General features: G+C 43.5%; 1 protein-coding gene across 1 annotated transcript; it reads left to right on the top strand.

The window, feature by feature from the left end:
* Positions 1 to 663: 663 nt before the first annotated feature.
* LOC126543590 (uncharacterized) lies at positions 664 to 16,755 on the top strand. The gene is made up of 8 exons (XM_055077700.2): positions 664 to 814; positions 5,177 to 5,192; positions 6,423 to 6,740; positions 7,033 to 7,374; positions 12,973 to 12,998; positions 14,132 to 14,279; positions 15,042 to 15,165; positions 16,186 to 16,755. Exons 1-8 carry the CDS (start codon positions 752 to 754, stop codon positions 16,217 to 16,219), a joined length of 1,071 nt encoding a protein of 356 aa, XP_054933675.1. The 5' UTR covers positions 664 to 751; the 3' UTR covers positions 16,220 to 16,755.
* The last annotated feature ends 1,223 nt before the right edge of the window (positions 16,756 to 17,978 follow it).

Raw genomic sequence — 17,978 nt, 5'->3', positions numbered from 1 at the left:
GCACGTAATTAGTTTAATATGCGTTACGATTTCTTGTGTAATTTTCCGTGCACCTCTTCGAGCAATCCAGCTCAAGGTCAAAAATTATAACTGCACTACACTACACAATAACCTGCACTACACGCAACGCAATAGTTCTGCGCTCAGCGTTACAAGATAAAAGCGCAGAGCGACAGCTTAAACGAGGACGTATGAAGAACGAGGACATGCACCGGCAACGCCGGCGATCTTTCTTGCATCACGACTATGTAACTAAGCAATATGTGCGTAAAATAGACATCTGTCTAGAATAGCCTGAATCCGTATAGCAGTACAGCGCTTTGTTAAACGATCGTTGCTAGCTGGCGAACACCATTGTATTGTCTGTGTGGTTACATCAAAAGTGTCCAATGCAAAAGGCAGAGATATCGTGAAGGCAAAACAGAGTGGCGTTTATTCGCTTGATTCTTTTGTAGGTAAAATCTTTCTTTTCCACCCATCCCAGTATTTGCGGAGGTATTGTTTTCTTGGCTCCCAAAGATAGCGCTTCCTCCGCGTAAACGAAAAAAACTATCGGTTATCAGCGTCTGTAACGCCCCTCAAGCGTTCACGTTGTCTGTCTAGGTATCGGCAGCCGTGGGCGTCAACTAAATGATGGCGTCTCTATAAAAAGGCCTCAGTGGGTGCTATCGGTGCTCTTGAGACACCGGCTGGCGCCCATACATCTTATTCTTTTTTGGCGTATATTCTAGCGGTACGTATACCCAGCAGCATGCAAGGCGGCATCGTCGCATCGGTTCTCTTGGCTTGCCTTATCTGCCAAGTCGCCTCCCAGGTTAGTATTCTGGTAACTACCTTAACCATGCCTTTACTATCTTGCCTCAAAACGGCACTATTGAAGGGGTCTGGGCCGTGAAGAGGAGTTCGTCTCAAAGAACGCGCCTACGCAGCACATTTACTGCGCAAAGGAGCCCAGTCGCATCAGCTTGGTCTATGAAAAGTTGCAGCGAAAAGGGTATTTCTGGAAACGTTTGCATTTCGACACCCGAAGAAGACTCACTGCACGCCTATTGAGGCGTTACGTGTAATACTGGCCAGCATGGGCCTGAAAACTTATTTTTAACGGGAGTGGCCATTGCTAAAGAAAGTATGACACTTTTGCGACCCTTTGGAAGCTTTAGAAATTGGGAAGCGACAGTGGCACACTGTTTCATGAGAATTTTGTAGCGACTCAACTCATGTAACCACTCTCCCGCCCCCTTCCCTCCAAGAAACGAGAGAAAATTTTAGCTTCTCTTTGTTTTACTATTCGAGGCATTCTTCTGGAGCCAACGTTCATGGCTTGAAACCTTGTAAGAAAAACTTGCCAAAATAACTGTTTAGGTGCGCCTTATCAATAACGGCGCTCACCATTCCTTATAAATTAAATTGTAAATGATTGCGCAGAATAGTTACATAGCACAGCCTTGGTTGTTACATTATGCTTGTCTTTCTTGTGTCAAGCAAAGTAGCAAATACTTTAACCTCTCATAGCCTAGATTTTAGCACCCAATTAAAGATATTGGAATGCAGTTAGAAATCGTAGTGTGGGAGGGTAAAAACACCCCAAAATACCTCTCGCATCGTATGCTACCTCCGGTGAGGTTTGTATACTTGCCAAAAAACTCAAATGAGCCTCTAGCACAAAACAATGTCTTTATATTTGTTTGTTTTCGCACTGAACAAACTCAGCCTTGATAGGTGCCTGCCTGGCATCTTATTGCAGGTCTTGAAAATGTTGGTATTGCAGAAATGGTGACTTCAATTTGCGCACCTAAATGGACGCAGTCTCTGAAGTCGTCACCCTTGCTGGATGCAACACGTGGAAATTGTTCTTTTCTGAATCATACATGGCAACACGCTGAAGTGTGTGTTTTTTATTCTGGTTGACTAAACATAACGTGAAAATCAGGATTTCTCGCGCTTAGGCTTCCCGTTTTGATTTATGCACTAACATATGGTACACTGCGAAATCGCGACAATAGGCTTGAAGAGGATAAACATATTTTCCTTGGTTCTCTGTACGGTTTGCGTGATCTGATGTACACAAATGCATAACGTAAACCATGTCTAAGTTGTGTGTATTTCTGAAACTCGTCTTGAGTCTTTTCAAGCCCCTTGCTCTTTACACAGAAGCCTTCGTTATACGCAAGGAAAGACATGAACGAACTTCAACTTGAGGCGCTATGATGTTGAGGTATTCCGTACTTCTCCATCACATTTCTGCAACCAGCCCTCCACGACTGGCCAAAATTTTTTCAGGCCGCCGCCACTACCCTTGTCCGTAAAGCGGCGTCAGGAGAAACGCGAAAGCTCCTAATCTGATATCACTCTTATTGAGTGATTATGCATGAGTTAACAAAAAAAATTCAGAAGAAATATTTTTAATTCTACGCAGTTTAACCATCAGACCTCGGTCATTGCTCAAAATGTTTCGCGCTGCTCCTGCTTCACCTGTTGGCTACGCAGCGTCACAAAACTGCAATAGCTCACGCGTCAGATTAGAATGTACGCATTAAACATGCATCAAAATCCCGAACAAAACTGAATTTGTTTCGAAATAGCTGAAGACAACCAGATTCCGTGATGAATAGGAAATGGCTGCCCCCCGATCGATCTGGCATCGGCTGCTCGGAGCGGCTGGGAAGCATGGGTTTACATTCCTATAATAAAAAAGTTTTACGTTACCGTATAACGTCGAGTCCTTTCAGCCCGTACACGACATGACTCTATCGAATTCTCTCCGCTGAGGATCCGTCTCAGCTGCATTTTTACATTTCCGTTGCACGCCGCCGCGATTTTCAACATTTATTACGCAAAAAACTAAGCAAAATGAAGCGGGCCAATCGCAGGCGCTGCCACCACCCTCATGATCAGGACATCTACTTTCATTCTGCTAGCCCGGCCCCACCAAAACCCTCTCAACTGCTGTGTTTTTTTCTTTCGCTCTCCTAATCCAATTAGATCAGGAAAGCCTGTCAAGTATTTCCATGCTACTCGCTTTCAAAGCCAACAAAACTGACTCGCTATAAACGAGGAAAGTGTTTCAATGGTCGGTTCTAACAACACTACGCACCGCCTGGTGCTTCCGTCAGCGGTTACGTAAATTTCACGTCAGAATATTGGTATAGGAACAGATTGGAATAGCTTCACGTTATAGAGCCCAAGGACTATTTAATGCTACTAAGTAGGATATTCTTTCCATGAGGGCGCAGCTAAATATTCAATCGTTTAACTCTCTCACTATATGACGTCTCAGATGATGCTATCAAGGGCAATAGCGTTATAGATTTGTTTGTATAAAGTTTCTTATCGAGAAACCCAGTAGTTAAAGGCATTTTCAGTCTCCTTTAGGCAAGAGGTTTATAAAATCAGTGCCGACATATGCATTATACTTTTCACGCTTTGACAGAGGCGTTACCATCCTCCTCTCGTGTTTCCACATTCTCCGGCAACAAAAGAATTCATATAAAGTGGTGCGATGCTTCGAAGTACTGTCAATAAATCATCAGAACTCGCGAACCTTTTGTAATCCAGGTTTCGGCACAACATGCTGCAAAAACCAAGACTGAGAACGAACGGAGTTGAGCAAGAGCAATTGTTTCATCTTCAGAATGGAATCAGACTTTCGGTCGAGCTATGCGAAGTGCTATATGTTTTTGCCATAGCAATTCAAGATAACATTCAATGTCGAGGATGAGTACTTGCTCCGCAAATACCCACTGGAGAGCGGCGTTGCAGACAATAGGAGACGCTCGAGCAGTTCAACGATCCATGTTCTTGTCAAAAAGCAGCGCCGCAATAATCGATAGAGGACAATAAGCGCAAGTGAGGGGGCGTCTTGTTATTGAAGCCCGGCGAATTCGGCTAACTTTCGAGTGAAGCGATCGGGTGCACCGACCTCAGTGGTACGTGCTACGTTTCAGTATTTTGGCTGATGTTTATCTTTCTTGGTTTATCTCAGATTTGTACATAAATTATCCTCAGTTAAATATTGCGGCAATTTCAAGACCTCGCGAAAAACATTCCCAGTTAGGAAATCGCGATAGAGCCGTACGCTTTACTATGGCGCCCGCTTTTCAGGAATGCCTAAATGTGACGAAATGACAAGGCACATCGTAATCAGTACTTGCGAAACATGTTTGCAGCGTTAAAAAAATATTTTGTATGAATGCAACAACTAAGGACTGAATTAAACCCCAGTTAGGTTTACAAAAGACTTAGCGCAAGCTTATATTAATATAATAAAGCTAAACTTTCTGATTTATAAACCTGATTTGGACGATAATTGATTGTTTTCTCCGTAGAAACATCGTATTTCATTTGAAATGCCTCGGGAGCACGATTTATTATCCTACACGCGCAATCTTCAACGTAATTTATCAAGATTGTGTAAGTTCTTCACACATTAGCACCTAAATAAACGATTTCCGGCACCGAAAGGCACTGACTGTGAGGTGTAATAGCCTGGAAGGGCACAGTGAGTTATAGAATTCGTCGTGGTGTGGTGCTCTAGAATACTTTAGACCTGCTGGGCTTCTTTAACATGCCTATAAATCTGAGTACGTGAACGTTTTTGAATTTCGCCCACATCACAACATGGCAGTTGTGGCCGGGGATCGCACTCGTCACCTCGTGTTCAGCAGCAGAACGTCATAACTCTGGAGCCACTACGGTCGGTTTACAAAAATGTGTAACTTAGAGCATGTATTTGCAAGAAGAAGAGCATCCTTAAGCGAGAAAACAAGCTCGTGCCAGGCTGGTTACGAACTACGTGTCCTTTTCGCTGCAGTCAGCGCTGACCTCGTTGTTGCCCCCAATTGTATAGAGGTAGCGTCAGTGTTAGACTCAGAATTTATTTTTCTGTATTTACAGCGTCATCGATCCTTCGCGGAGGTGTAACATACCGCGATCAACGCATTATCATTACACATTTCTGTGCACATCAGCGAAACTATGCGTGTTTCTAAATATATTTTGTGTCTTTGATTGTAGTCATCTCTTTACATTGGTTGCATTTCCCTTTTCTTCGTTATCGTTGGAAAGACAGTGCAAGGCGTTTCATGCAAAATCTACTGAAGTACGCTTCCACCTATGCAGTGACATTTTCCTCTTTGTTTTTCATGAAACAACCTTTCTGGTCAACTCTCCCCGGCAGTCTCCTCAATACGATGGTAAGTATATTGCACACTACTGAGATAGTAAAAGTAAAAAAAAAAGTTATCACAGGAGCCAGTGGCTGCTACCGAGACTGTTGTTATGCGCGTAATCACAGTGTAGAAAATATGACAGCGAAGAAAACAGAATGTTGTGTACGTGTCGCATGGTTGCAAAGCAAAAATTACAGAGAGATTTCAGTAACAGTAAACACATCTGGAAAGACATATGGAAAAATGTTTATCCCTTAATGGAAAGCTTCAAGAGCTTACCACTCTCTTAAATTTCATTTATATTAACATAACGATGTCTCTGGGATAACCTAATCCAAATTGAGCCATTTTTTATGTGCATTTGGCGCTCAAGTAGCAACGCTTGAACACCTAAGTGTCACATGGAGCGCATTCTGCTTATTCAAGTTCAATAGAAGCACATTACAGGAGCGCACATTAGTTAGAAGATCGCAGTACGACTCGAAGAACACCTGCGGTGTCGCCATGGCGGAAGCAACAATTGGCACTACGTTTATACGCTGGCAAATGTGGCTCTTGTCAGAAGAAGACTCCTATTTTTATTCTTCAGAATAGAACGAATTACTGGAATGGGCATTTCGACACGAGACAGCGCTGTCAGTGACTGTAAATTAAGCAGACAAGTGCTATTTTATATTTAGAATCCGAACCTGAAATTTTTGTCTCATTGGTTCGCTGTACACCTTTTCAGAGTATAGATGTCATCTTGGTAGGTGAAAATTTTGTTCTGCCTCACTTAAGTATGCAGCAACTGCCAACATCCCTGTCTTGTGTCGCCTTTCTGTGTGTGCCGCTATTCCGCCATGTGCCGAAGATGAACGAACACCAACTAAATCTTATATTTACACTACACTTAATCCAAAAAAAGCTTACTACTTATAGAGTTACAGTCATAAGAATAGGATGAAATGAGGACGGAGAAACGAATCTGGCGATGCTAATCACATCTACTTTTATTGTGAAAGCCCTCATCGAAAGAGAATTCGAGGACATGTACACACTCGAGTCGGATCCTAAAAAGGGCTGGCTCCCGGACCATCCAGCTTGCTTAAATGCACAGGAAGGCGCACTAATTCTGAACATCTGCCAATTCTATTCCTGAGTACCCATATTTGTGTTTGTGTTTAAGCGATTCAAATGTTTCATGACCGTGTCTACTGCTATAGACAACGTAAACCTTGTTTGTTCTTGTCCCCGTGCCAACATAAATCGCAGCGGAGAAGCGCGCCCCCCATGACGTCCGTGCCGCCATGAACGAGAGTTCGTGCGACAGCGGAGTCTCTGACACGCCCGTCAGCGCCTTCGTTAGCTGGGAGCCGCCGCGGGTTGTCACCAGCCCGATTGTAGCCTACGTCGTTCACGTCGTCTCAGTCCGGGGCATCGACATCCAGGTCCGCGTCGCTCCCAATGTGACGCAACATGTCGTGGATTTCATGGAATGCTGGAGCGCGTACATACTTCGCGTCGAGGCCCAATTCAAGTCCGGAGAGTCGGCTATCTCTCGTGCCATGTTCTACAGCACCGGAGACAGAGGTAACGAGTTGGAATCAATCGTATATCAATGGCGCGAATAAACGCGCGACTAGTATTTTAATATATTTAAGTGTATGATTAACTTTTTCACTAAGCATTCACATTTCATGAATTTACGGTTTGCGTAGAATAAAGGTAAACAAAATTATGCGCATCGCCGTTTGTTGTAACGCATTTAATTAAGCGCTTAAGTAAATCTTCCCGTAACGTAGATTGCAGCATGTGCGTTTGGTCTCCATGTTTTCTTTCTTTCCTGCCATACCTTAAAGGCACAATGCTTAATCACCTTCAGAGCGCAGGTTCTTTCCCCAAGATGTGCGTGCCGTCGAAGACTTGACAAACTGTGAGCACGGAGGCAAGTACGGGTCCGTTCAGCTGCGGTGGAAGCCTGCCCAGCTGGGAAAGCTGAATGTAACGGGTTACACCGTGGCGATCTACGCCGACAAAGGCACGACGAACTTTTTCCGCCTTGCCGACGACGCCAGGAGCTTCAAGTACGTCCACGTCAACTGCAAGGGTACCACGGTCATCGGCGTTTCTGCCACGACTCGAGTGAGCTTGGAGCTGCTCGACTACAACGCGGGCGAGATCATCTTCCCGGCTGCCTATGTAGCATTCTCCACCGACACCAAGCGTGAGTCCCTCCATCCTAAAGAGGATGGATTCTTGTGAGGTCACTCTAATAGTGCTATAGCTTGCAGACCACTTTGCGCACACCATTTTTGTGCGGCGAACAAGCATGAAGGTGATGTCTCAAGCGCGTCTGCCATGACGTGTTTCCGGCTCCGAAATTACTTTTGCCCCATGCGGCCTGCAAGGACTTAGCCTTTGAGATCCGTTTTGTTTACTCAGAGAAAACGTCACTGGGAGATGGATTGAGGCACCATCTAGGCAGGACCTGTACAAGCCTCAGCATTGGGAATGCTACACAGAGCCAACATCTTGAGTCATAGTTGTCGCTTAGAGTTAGCATAAGTTATACTAAATCTATGACTTGTCGAGGTGGTCGGCTGACCGGTTGCTGGCTCCACCGGTGCCGTCTAGCATTGGCTTGTGGGTTCTAGGTCTGTTCGTTACGAGCGCTTAACGTGATCATTTGGCATGTATGCACGTGGCCTTACAGCGGCCTGGATCTTTATTTTTTGCCATAGAGCTAACGGGACCCAAATCAATGGTTTCACCGCTTCAGACAAGCTTCATGTACAAAACTCTCAGTCTCGTTCTCCATCAGTTCCATAAAGTAGAACACTGTTAAGCTGTGTTCCACTTGGTTTGTGAAATCTGTGTGGAACCACGCCAAGATGCTGCTCTTAGTGAGGTCTATGTGGAATGGTATTAGGATGGGTTTGCTATACCAGTGCCAAAAAGCTTGACAGAGGACAGAGTCAATGTTCAAGGACGTTGGTTTCACTTAGGTGGCACTTATGATGTTTTTGCTAATGTGTTCTACTTAGCATAAGCTATGTAGAACGACAATGAAAGCGCAGTGCGGGAAAAACGAGAACACAGGCACTAACTTTTAAATTACTTTTATTGCTTGTCTACTGGGTGGACTTTCTACTAACTAACCGAACGTTGAATGTATTTACTGCTCTATTCCCGCCCTTCGTCAGTTGTTCTTACGCTTTGCTTAAAAGCAGGAGTGAAAGAGGCGCGCTACAACCATGGAAGAAAGCTAAGAAGGAAAAGTGCATCTTTGCACTTTTCTTTCTTGTCTTCCATCCCTCATTCTAGCGCGCCTATTTCATACTATTTATCATGTGCCAATTAGCCCAGCAGCAAGTTTTACTAAGCTATTTTTGAAACACGCGATCACGTCAAACCTACTACGCTGCTAGCACATCATCATAGTTGCCGAGGGTTTTCGCGACAGATGCCACCACAAGTCCCGCGTGCCCGAACCAAGGGCTCAAGGATATCCTGCTACCACTCCGCTCAATCAAGAAATGAAGTTGCAGTTTTCGGACAATTCTGCACGCATCGGCTATTCTAGAAACACCGCATTTATAGCTGCCAGAATTTGTTACGTGAAGCATCTGTGCCATTTAAATACTATACGTATTTCAGGTATAGAAAGCGCATTTTGCGCGTTTGACAGTGGCTGTGCATTCCAACTTCCAGGAAAACTGGCGTGCATCACTGCAGTAGTAAATGACGTGGTTGTGCCTCTAAATTATCAGGATTCCTTGAGATACTTTCCAGCGCTGTGTTTCGCATCGATTAATTATCTGCGAACTGTTGTCGCTTCAAGATTTACTGAACCATATATATATATTGCTGACGCACATATATTTCCAAGATGAGTTAGCCGCTCCGGGCTGCTTTGATGTCTGCATGGTAGACAGCAACGATGGAGCACTCTGCAAGCGGATCTCGACATTTTCCAATCACTCTGGTTTTCGCACTGCAAGCAGCTTGTTTGCAGTCTGTGCAAACGGGCTTCGTCGTACGGACTTTCTCTTATAGAGCGTCGCTAACACCGTTATTTCAGGTGATTGATGCTCAGCCTATACCAAAAACTGACGCACACGACAACTGGTGACCGCCCTGTTGCTCGCGAGGATAAAACTGGACTGTTTATTCCAGACGGTTTGTTGACGCACTGTTATACACATGAGTTAACAGACGGATTGAGCTATGACAAACAAAAGTACAAGTGCAGCACACATGCACGTTCCTTTTGCATCACCAAACACAGTAAGAAGAATTATGAAGGTTTGTTTACGCTACGATTCCTGCATATATTAATTATCTTTAGCAGATAATACTATTGATGGCACACTAACACGTTTTCCTGCACGCTCATTTACATTGTCGTACGCCTCACTTATAATCATTTTCATCCGGTCGTGCATGTTTCGTAACATAGCTGTGCATTTGAACTTTGGTGAGCACTTGCAACGAGAAACATGGGATGCTAGGTTAGCTGGATGGCTGGTACATTGGCAGTTATTTCTATGCTCTCTGCGCCATGTTTTAATACACCGTTCGTTGTGCATAACGTACTTTCCTCAACAGGTCAAACAAAAATCCTAAATTACTTATTTTTCGCAGTATACAAACTTTCGCACGTGGCTGACACCGCATTTGTTATTTTAAGGACCCAGTACGTTTCAACCATTGAAGTTTCTGCATATTCAAGTCATTTTTCGCCGCAGACAACATAATTTTACCTCCTTGCTTATAGGATAACTTTGTTTATCTAGTGCGAAACTTTATATATATATGGCAGTACAATAGGTCTTGCTCTAGCTGTCGTTACTGGCATCTACATTTTCAAGGTTTCTCTTGCTATTGATTGTTATTAACAGTTTCTAGGCTATTAACACAATCAGGCTGTCGGGGAAATTACTTTTCTTGGGTATTTCCAAATGAATACTTGCACTTCATGCAGCCTTATGTAAACCCGCTTTCCTTGTAGATGTCGTGAGGCACGGCATCCCTCCGTTTCTATGTACAAGGTTTGATCGCGCGGGATCGCGTCTCATGATTGCCTTTTCGCCTGTTTTTAGTTATCTCCTAAACGTGGGCTCCCAATTCGCCTGCATCATGAAACCTTACAAGAGCGCTGAATTGGCAATTCATACGTGAAGTCTTTTTTGCAGAATACATCCTTGAGCTGGTTTAGAATTGCCGTCACAATAACAAACCTGGCTTTTTCGAGCGATAACTATCGCGAAAAATCATTGACGTACCCATTGTAAAGCTTTACATACAAATCATACGATAATAACATTATTGCTCGGTCGCCCATCACCATGCGAACGTTGCATAGCAATGGGACTGAGCAAGATTCAATGCAAATTCCGTCTCGTTGCTCGTAACCAACGGCCCAACATTTATTAAACAATAGTAGACAAGTTCTGAATATCTCCAGAAAACCATGCACATTAGGTCTGCATTCTCTCTCGCAGTTCCTTTTGACAAGAGCCTTAATGCGCTATTTCAAATCTTAGCTAGCAGCTCTTTTGTGGGATACTGTGAAATGTATTTTTTGACATCTGTGGACACCGACCTTATTGGCTCACTTTTCGTGATGAAGCAGATCACTTGTTTGTACCCTCGCGCCACGCAGCGGTTTTGCACTGGGAAAATAAACTGTGGTCCCTGTCGATGCACTGGCAAACCTTGCAGCCACGCTGCTTTGCTCTCAACAACCATTCGGAAAGGGTAGCTTTTATTGCGCATATTTATGGTATAGTTAGCTTGTCACTTCCTTTCACGACCCTTTTGGACTTTCCAACGCCTAATCTTACACACGTATTCGCCGCCTAGTTTCGCACCTCCTCAAGGAGTATTTCGTCGTGTTGGGCTGCTGAGCACGAGATCACGGGATCGAAACCCGGCCACGACTGCCGCATTTCGATGGGGCGAAATGCGAAAACACCCGTGTACTTAGATCGATATGCACGTTAAAGAACACCAGATGGTCGAAATTTGCGGAGTCCTCCACTATGGCGTGCCTCACAATCAGAAAGTGGTTTTGGCACGTAAAACCCCATAATTTCTTTTTCTTTAGTATTTCGTCGATTCGCGCCGCGTCAAAGATCATGGCTATCGCTTCTACCTCATTTAGGTGACATTCATCATTCTTGATAACCACAAACCTTGCAGTCTTGTCAGTAAGAACCACGTTCGAGCTGGCTTTCACTAGGTAGTTTACCATTTCATTCAAAGCACATCCTGTGATTCGTGGGTTTGAGTACTGCATCATGGAGCCCGAGCATTCTAAAAGCATGGCTTCTCTTTGCTGCTAAGGGACATGACCAGCAGTTGAAATTAACCATTCGAATCAGCTTCATTGGTTTGACATGAGGTCTTACAGTAATATTTGGTCCCTTGTCGAGTGTGGCTTGCACTTTGGCACGTGACTAGCGATCTGAGATGTGTATGTGGCCCTACATTTGGTACAGCATTTCCTTCTTCTTCTGAGGTAACGCAGAGAGATTCATTTTCCGTAGTTATTCCCTAAGTGTGTGCGCCATGTGATGAAGAAGGGAAGTTATAAATCTCGGGACATTTATTTCCTGAGAACTGTTGCAGGCTACGTGGGTGCATTGTTGATAAAATTGTGCTTCCTTTCAGGCTCCTCTGCGAAGAACCTTGCGTACTGTGCAAGCAGTTCCAGCAAATAACAGGGTGTTCATCCAACTGTGTAAAACTGGCCTCAGTGAAAGCTCTACAACAGCTGACGTGGCTCAATCTTTATATGCATTAGCGACACGAGAGGGGCGGTTAAGAAAATCTGTGTGTTATTGTTTAATATTCTGTGCTCCCTCTCTCAAAACAATGAATATGTACTATTTGCTTTTTAATTGCTTTGAAACCTACATCGATCGAAAAGGCACCGCAACAATGAGAAGGCATCGCGTAAATACTATGAAGTGCCACAATGTTCACTGCACCGCTGAATGTTGCCGGGCGTGGTTGACGGAATGGTTATTCTTTGAGTCACGAAAGAGCGTTTATTCTGCAGCATATATTTTGGATATACCGTACCTTCACACACCTATTTACATGACTTTACACGAGCTTCTTTATTACGCACAACTATATAGCAGACTGTTCATCTATAATGGTGCTCTTACGCATGAAAACCAAACGTGTTTCTTGGAATGCCGTGTGAGTTTTTCTTGTTTTATCCCCGAACATACGGGTGGAGCACACGAGTTCCTTTTGTTGAAACTTCGTCCCTGTTGCGCATTCCCGCAGAAATGATTGTCTATGTAATGTTAGCGCCCGCTGTCAAGGTTAGCTTAGATGATCATGCGACCGTCCTGAAGAGGCGTTGGTACTGAATTCAATCTGTAGACAAGGACCACTTTTTCTTTGATGTTAGGCTTTCCTTGTCAGATGGACGTATGGGTTTGTTTTGTGCATTTTCGCTACTTACTGGTGAATGCTATTTCCTATCACTAAAATACTGATATTTTTGTTCTTTTCCTACACTTCGGAACACACGGATTACCGTAAATATATCCGCAAAACAAAAGACAATGTTCCGGAAATGCAACTACATATCTATGCCTTGCTCGTTGCGTACTGGATGGGTAACATCCATTGCATATTGCGAATATAGCTATCACTACATGAAGGCCTTTGATTTCTGAGTGTAGAGGCCGATTTTTAGGGTTCTTTAATGATATGGTAGCTGTGTTCTAATTTAGTTTCCGAATATTCACCAAGGCCTCTCACTGTTTGTCTATAACGTGTCCTTTTTTTTCTTTTTCAGCGTATATTATTCCTGCAGAGGGAGCTGTAAGTTTGTATATTTATTGTTTTTACTATTTGTACAAGTTTTGCACTAAGGGGTGCTATGAATAGTGAAATATAGATAGACCAAAAATCTTTCACACTTGAATATTTTAAGCATACCTTTCTGATTCAGAGTATCCTTTCGAACACATTTTTATTTTTTAAACATGAGCGTAACCATTCCGTTGGAGAAACTCATTTTCGCATTCCAGCTTTCTCTCCGAAACCACGAAATAATCCAAGCAATCATGGATAGCCACGTGGCACAGCTCGCCATTGCGCTAATCCCCGAATTAGCAGTCATTTACATCATTTCTGGTCACCGAAATGATGTTTATATTTTATTTTATTTTATTTTAAAATATTTTATTAAGACTTGTTACTAGTATAATACCAATAAGGACAATCAATGTTTGTTTCTATGCAAAAAAAGAGAATAACCCGCTTGAAGCCATGCCTTCTCGGAATGAAACTTGTGATAGCGTAAGGATATAGTGGCCAGGATGGTTCATTAACCTTATTCTTAATAAGGTCAAAGAGTGATTTGTTTTGGCCCAGTATGCTAAGTAAGCATAGGGCGATAAACAAGGGCAAATAAAGGCACTTCCTGATAAGGTCATCACCGTCTCCGCCCTAACGTTGTGCGATTGAAAGAATTTTCCCAATTGGCCTGTTACCAATCTTGCTGACTAACGTTGAATATTCTAAGGCGCGTAATTACACTTCTTAAAAAATAGCTTCCCCCTCCCTTCTTTATGTCTACACAAACGAACGAAACAACCTTTATTCCACTCTTCGCAAATGGAAAACGGACGACCTGCGCATAACTACAGTATTGTAGCTTGCGCGCACCTATCGCGCCATACTTAAACATGGCGCGAGAGCGTAAAATCGAGCACGGAATTGGCACCTTCACTCATAACTGAAGCAGCGTAAAGACACTTACAGTAAACAATCAGGCAAGGAACAGCAAAATTGCAGCTGAAACGCCTAATCGATAGGCTATAATATATGACGTTTTTGAAATGTTATCAACAACCGCAGAAGGGGGACGTGCGGTTTCACTGAGAATACTCTTGTGAAGTCTTCTGTGGCGGTAGTATCTGACTTTGATCCCGGCATGATTCTGGCTCCAGACCACAACTGCCTCAACCACTACCACTGAACAAAGCACTACAAAGCTGAGCACAACTACGGAGCATGGCACCAAGACTCCGGTCGCTAGCACTGAACACAGCACCACGACCACGGAGCGTCACTACAGCAGCACCATTTCGAATGAAGGTACTATTACCTTTTTGGTTCGCCGTCCTTGGGCTGCACGCTGCTCTGTTGGGCTCTAGACTAGGGTAATTTTGACCGTCAGGGGCTCCTCAACATGTACCCGGTTGCACACAGGTACCTAGATAAAACTGTATCTGGCTTTAGTTACGTTATGAACAAAAAAAGTGAAACGAGGTGCCCGATCTTTGTTAGTCATAATCATGCGAATGAACAGAATTGGAAAACAAGTACAGCATTGGATGAAAGACTTTATCTTTATGTCGCAACTAAGTTCTGTGGTCTCCCGCAAGGTGGAGGAAATATCATCCAATAGAAACAAAAAGGACCATGAAAATTTACAAGAATGAGAAGAAAGACATTAGAAGGGAAAACCTGTATAATGACACAAAGGGCAGTGTCTTGCTATTTGAGGCTCGAGTCGGTTGCCTGAAGACAAAAAAATAGTGGAGCTAATATTCGAAAATAGATGAGGCATGTGTATGCTGCAGCAAAAATCCGAAGACCACTCATCACCTCCAAACGGAACACGAAGAGATTCACCCAATCAGAACCATAAGTAACGCGTGTTATTTTTTTTTCATTTGTTGGTAATACATTTTGTTTCTGCAGTGCCTCCGGGTTTGAGAAGTATTGGAAAGCTTAAGTATTTAGATAATTATTAATTATCGAAATATTGTACTCAATGTAATTCTCGATTGTAAATAAGACTTATTTTTACGCTTTCTCTGACACAAATTCTCCATATATCTGGACTGTCCACAGTGGAGCCCGTTTCAACAGGTGTGTCCACCTCTACAATACTGTGCGCCGTCCTCATTCCCTTGGCAGTCATAGTACTGGCAGGGCTCCTCTTCTTCGGCTACAAGAAGTTCAAGCGAGCAGAGGGGTGAGATTTCTTCTGAGTTTGTGACGACGAAACGCCCGTTTAGAATTCAACATGCGGTGGCCCAAAAATACCTCATACGGAAGATCACTTCTCAAGCCTCTTGTTATTACCGGCTGTCGTGTTCGGAAAGTCAATATTTCTTGTTTTCTTGCCTAAACACCGTGGTTTTATTGTGATAACTGCATGCATATGCAGGTGAACAATGTAACCGTGTCGTTATGTTTATCGTGGTAAAAAAAAACATTTTTTTCTTTGCTTGAACACCGAGATGATGATGTTATATCTTAGGGCGGATAGGCAAATTGATCCTACATTCTTCATCTTCATGTTAATTTCTGCTTTCCCAAAAGCATGTCGCGAGTGTTCTTCGTCTTTCAAGAGGACACTGCGATATAGATGAGGAAAATTAGTGTCAGTTTTCTCGAAATACAAAGATGAGAAGGTAGTTTAACTACTTGCGTACGGTTTCGCGGTAATCCGACGTCATGTCTGAGATTACATGTAATAGCTTGGGAGATAATCATACAGAGGTTTGAAGGCAATATGCAACGTAATGGATCTCGTGTCTCAAGAGGATAATTAAATGACAAAATGTTGCTCAATTTGTCATGAGAGCAATGGTGAAACTTACTTAATGGGCATTTTTTATAAAATTACAATTTCTAAACAGTTAAGGATGTCAATAGAAAGCGTCCATAAGCTAGGTTTTAAGATATATAAATTCTTTAAAATATCGAATGAAGATATTGCATACGCAATGTCGAAGGTTACTACGTCATTCACCTTTGCCGTGTCTCTGCGGGCTGAGAATCCAAACTGCCCTTAAGGCAGTCCCACATATTAAGTGTGAGCACATCCAGATGTTTAGTAAACGAATATTGATAAAAATGTGCAATTATCACTAGCGTTGCTGCTTTGTGTCGACCTTGCTGAATACTCTTTGGAAAGTTTCTAGCCCTCTTAGTTTCTCTTACAATACCGTGCTCAGTCCGCATCTCTTCGCTCTCCTTTATATTACAGGCCAGGCCTTCTGAGCACCAGCGACAGCGCCTAGACTACTTCCCGAAAGCTGCACACAAAATGCGTCTCTCCTGTGTCACTTATAGTTAGGAGTTTCCTTCAGAACTGATTCACCGCTCATTGGAATGACTGACAATGCTGCATGCGACGCCTGCGGCAGGGAAAAAGAGCAGCGTGCTTAATTATTGCGCCAATCTCTCGCATTGAATCACAAAGACGATTTCTGTCCGGCCTATTGGGACTACACGATGATCACCCGCTGCTCATGCAAGGGCTCTTGGAACACCTTCGCCGCCGATGGTTGGTGCACGAAGCAGTGAAGGTGCTTTCGTGTTTTTTGAAGGTGGCAGGCCTGTGCGAACGTCTTTGACTGCGTGGCGCTGTCCGCGCGCACGTGCGCATTCATCGCTGCTTTCTTTTCCCTTTTCCTTCTTTCTGTGACATTGTTCTCCTGCCCCTGCATAGAGTAGCCTTCTTCCTTTAATGGTGTTGTGTATATCGGCGCACAGAAATTTTGAATGTGCAGGCTTGTGTCAATAAACGAACATCTTGTCTTTCTACCACCGACAACGCCTCTTGCGAATCGTATTGTAGACATTCGAGATAGCATTGTTTTGCTACATTTGCCAGCATCGAAAGCTTGAAACACATTCGGCAGCGAAAACCACAACTTTTGTGGCTGCGTTTTCATCACCTTTTACTTTATCATCGAGGTTTTTTTTCTTCCTTTTTATATGTCCACGTACCCTCCCAAAAGCATTGGCATTGACAGGGCGAAGCAAAACAAACTATACTCGGAACACTTTTTCGAAAGTTGTTTTTATTCGCCACTGCAAGACGCACAAAAACCATGACATGTACGAAAAGAGATGTTAAACAGTAAAAAAAAAATATAGTTAAAGAAATGAGGACTGTACGCTGTTAAGGGATTTAAATTATCAGTGCGAGAAGCTCGCAGCAAACAAAAGCGATAAAATGGCAGTCGACGCTCGAGCAGAGTAAGTCCAGGCTTCCTAAATCGCATTTCCTAATTGTATTTCTTATCGGCAAAAGAAAACATGACAGTATGAGTCCGCCCTTTTCATGGCGCTTGCACTTGGACTGAAGCTAAGAATAATGACAATAAGCGCTGCTCAAATGACGCTACGCCCGGAGCTGACTGTTCTGCGACCAGCATGAAGAACAAATAGGTGGCACAACTGTTTCGTCTCTGACAAACATAAAATACTGTTCTTCGTTTTAGAGAGAGCTTTGCACAGAGGGAATCACTGCCAGAGTAAAATAAATGACTAATCTTATTCGCCCAGCATATCTCGGAAAGCAATTAAATGCTTGTACAACGAAGATATAGGCAGCGCTTCAACAAACACATTAAATCTTCTACGTTCCCAGGCGTATGGCTTGGGGTGCCCAATGACCTTAAACTAGATGAGCAAATCTCAAGATCAGTAGGCTGTTTCAAGTGGGCATTTCACTTTGCAAAGATCAGCGAGCAAACCAGATATCTCCAAAAAAGCGAGATCAAACACTTATTTTGCAGCAATTTTCTGTTTGCCGACGCCTCAATGACTGCTCCTACTGCACTACTAAGCCTCAATGGCTTAGACGGGGGAGCCGGCGTTCACATACTCTCTGATACCCATGGCGCGACGAAGGAAGAAAATTGCTGAGAAGCGCAGCATAATATCGAAGGCCCTCTCGTAGCCGTCTGTTAACCCAGACAAGCCTTGCTAACGACATGCTTGAGAGAGAGGGAGAGAGAGAGAAGGAATGAGAGAAGAAAAAAAAGAGAA

This window comes from Dermacentor andersoni, chromosome 10, assembly GCF_023375885.2.
Source record: "Dermacentor andersoni chromosome 10, qqDerAnde1_hic_scaffold, whole genome shotgun sequence".
Lineage (NCBI taxonomy): Eukaryota > Metazoa > Arthropoda > Arachnida > Ixodida > Ixodidae > Dermacentor > Dermacentor andersoni.
This window is presented reverse-complemented; position numbering and strand designations above follow the sequence as displayed.

Coding starts and splice junctions, on each gene's coding strand:
- LOC126543590 (XM_055077700.2), top strand. CDS start 752: ATGCAAGGCGGCATCGTCGCATCGGTTCTCTTGGCTTGCCTTATCTGC. Junction 6,741..7,032: donor CTACAGCACCGGAGACAGAG/GTAACGAGTTGG, acceptor AATCACCTTCAG/AGCGCAGGTTCTTTCCCCAA. Junction 12,999..14,131: donor TTATTCCTGCAGAGGGAGCT/GTAAGTTTGTAT, acceptor TTCTGGCTCCAG/ACCACAACTGCCTCAACCAC.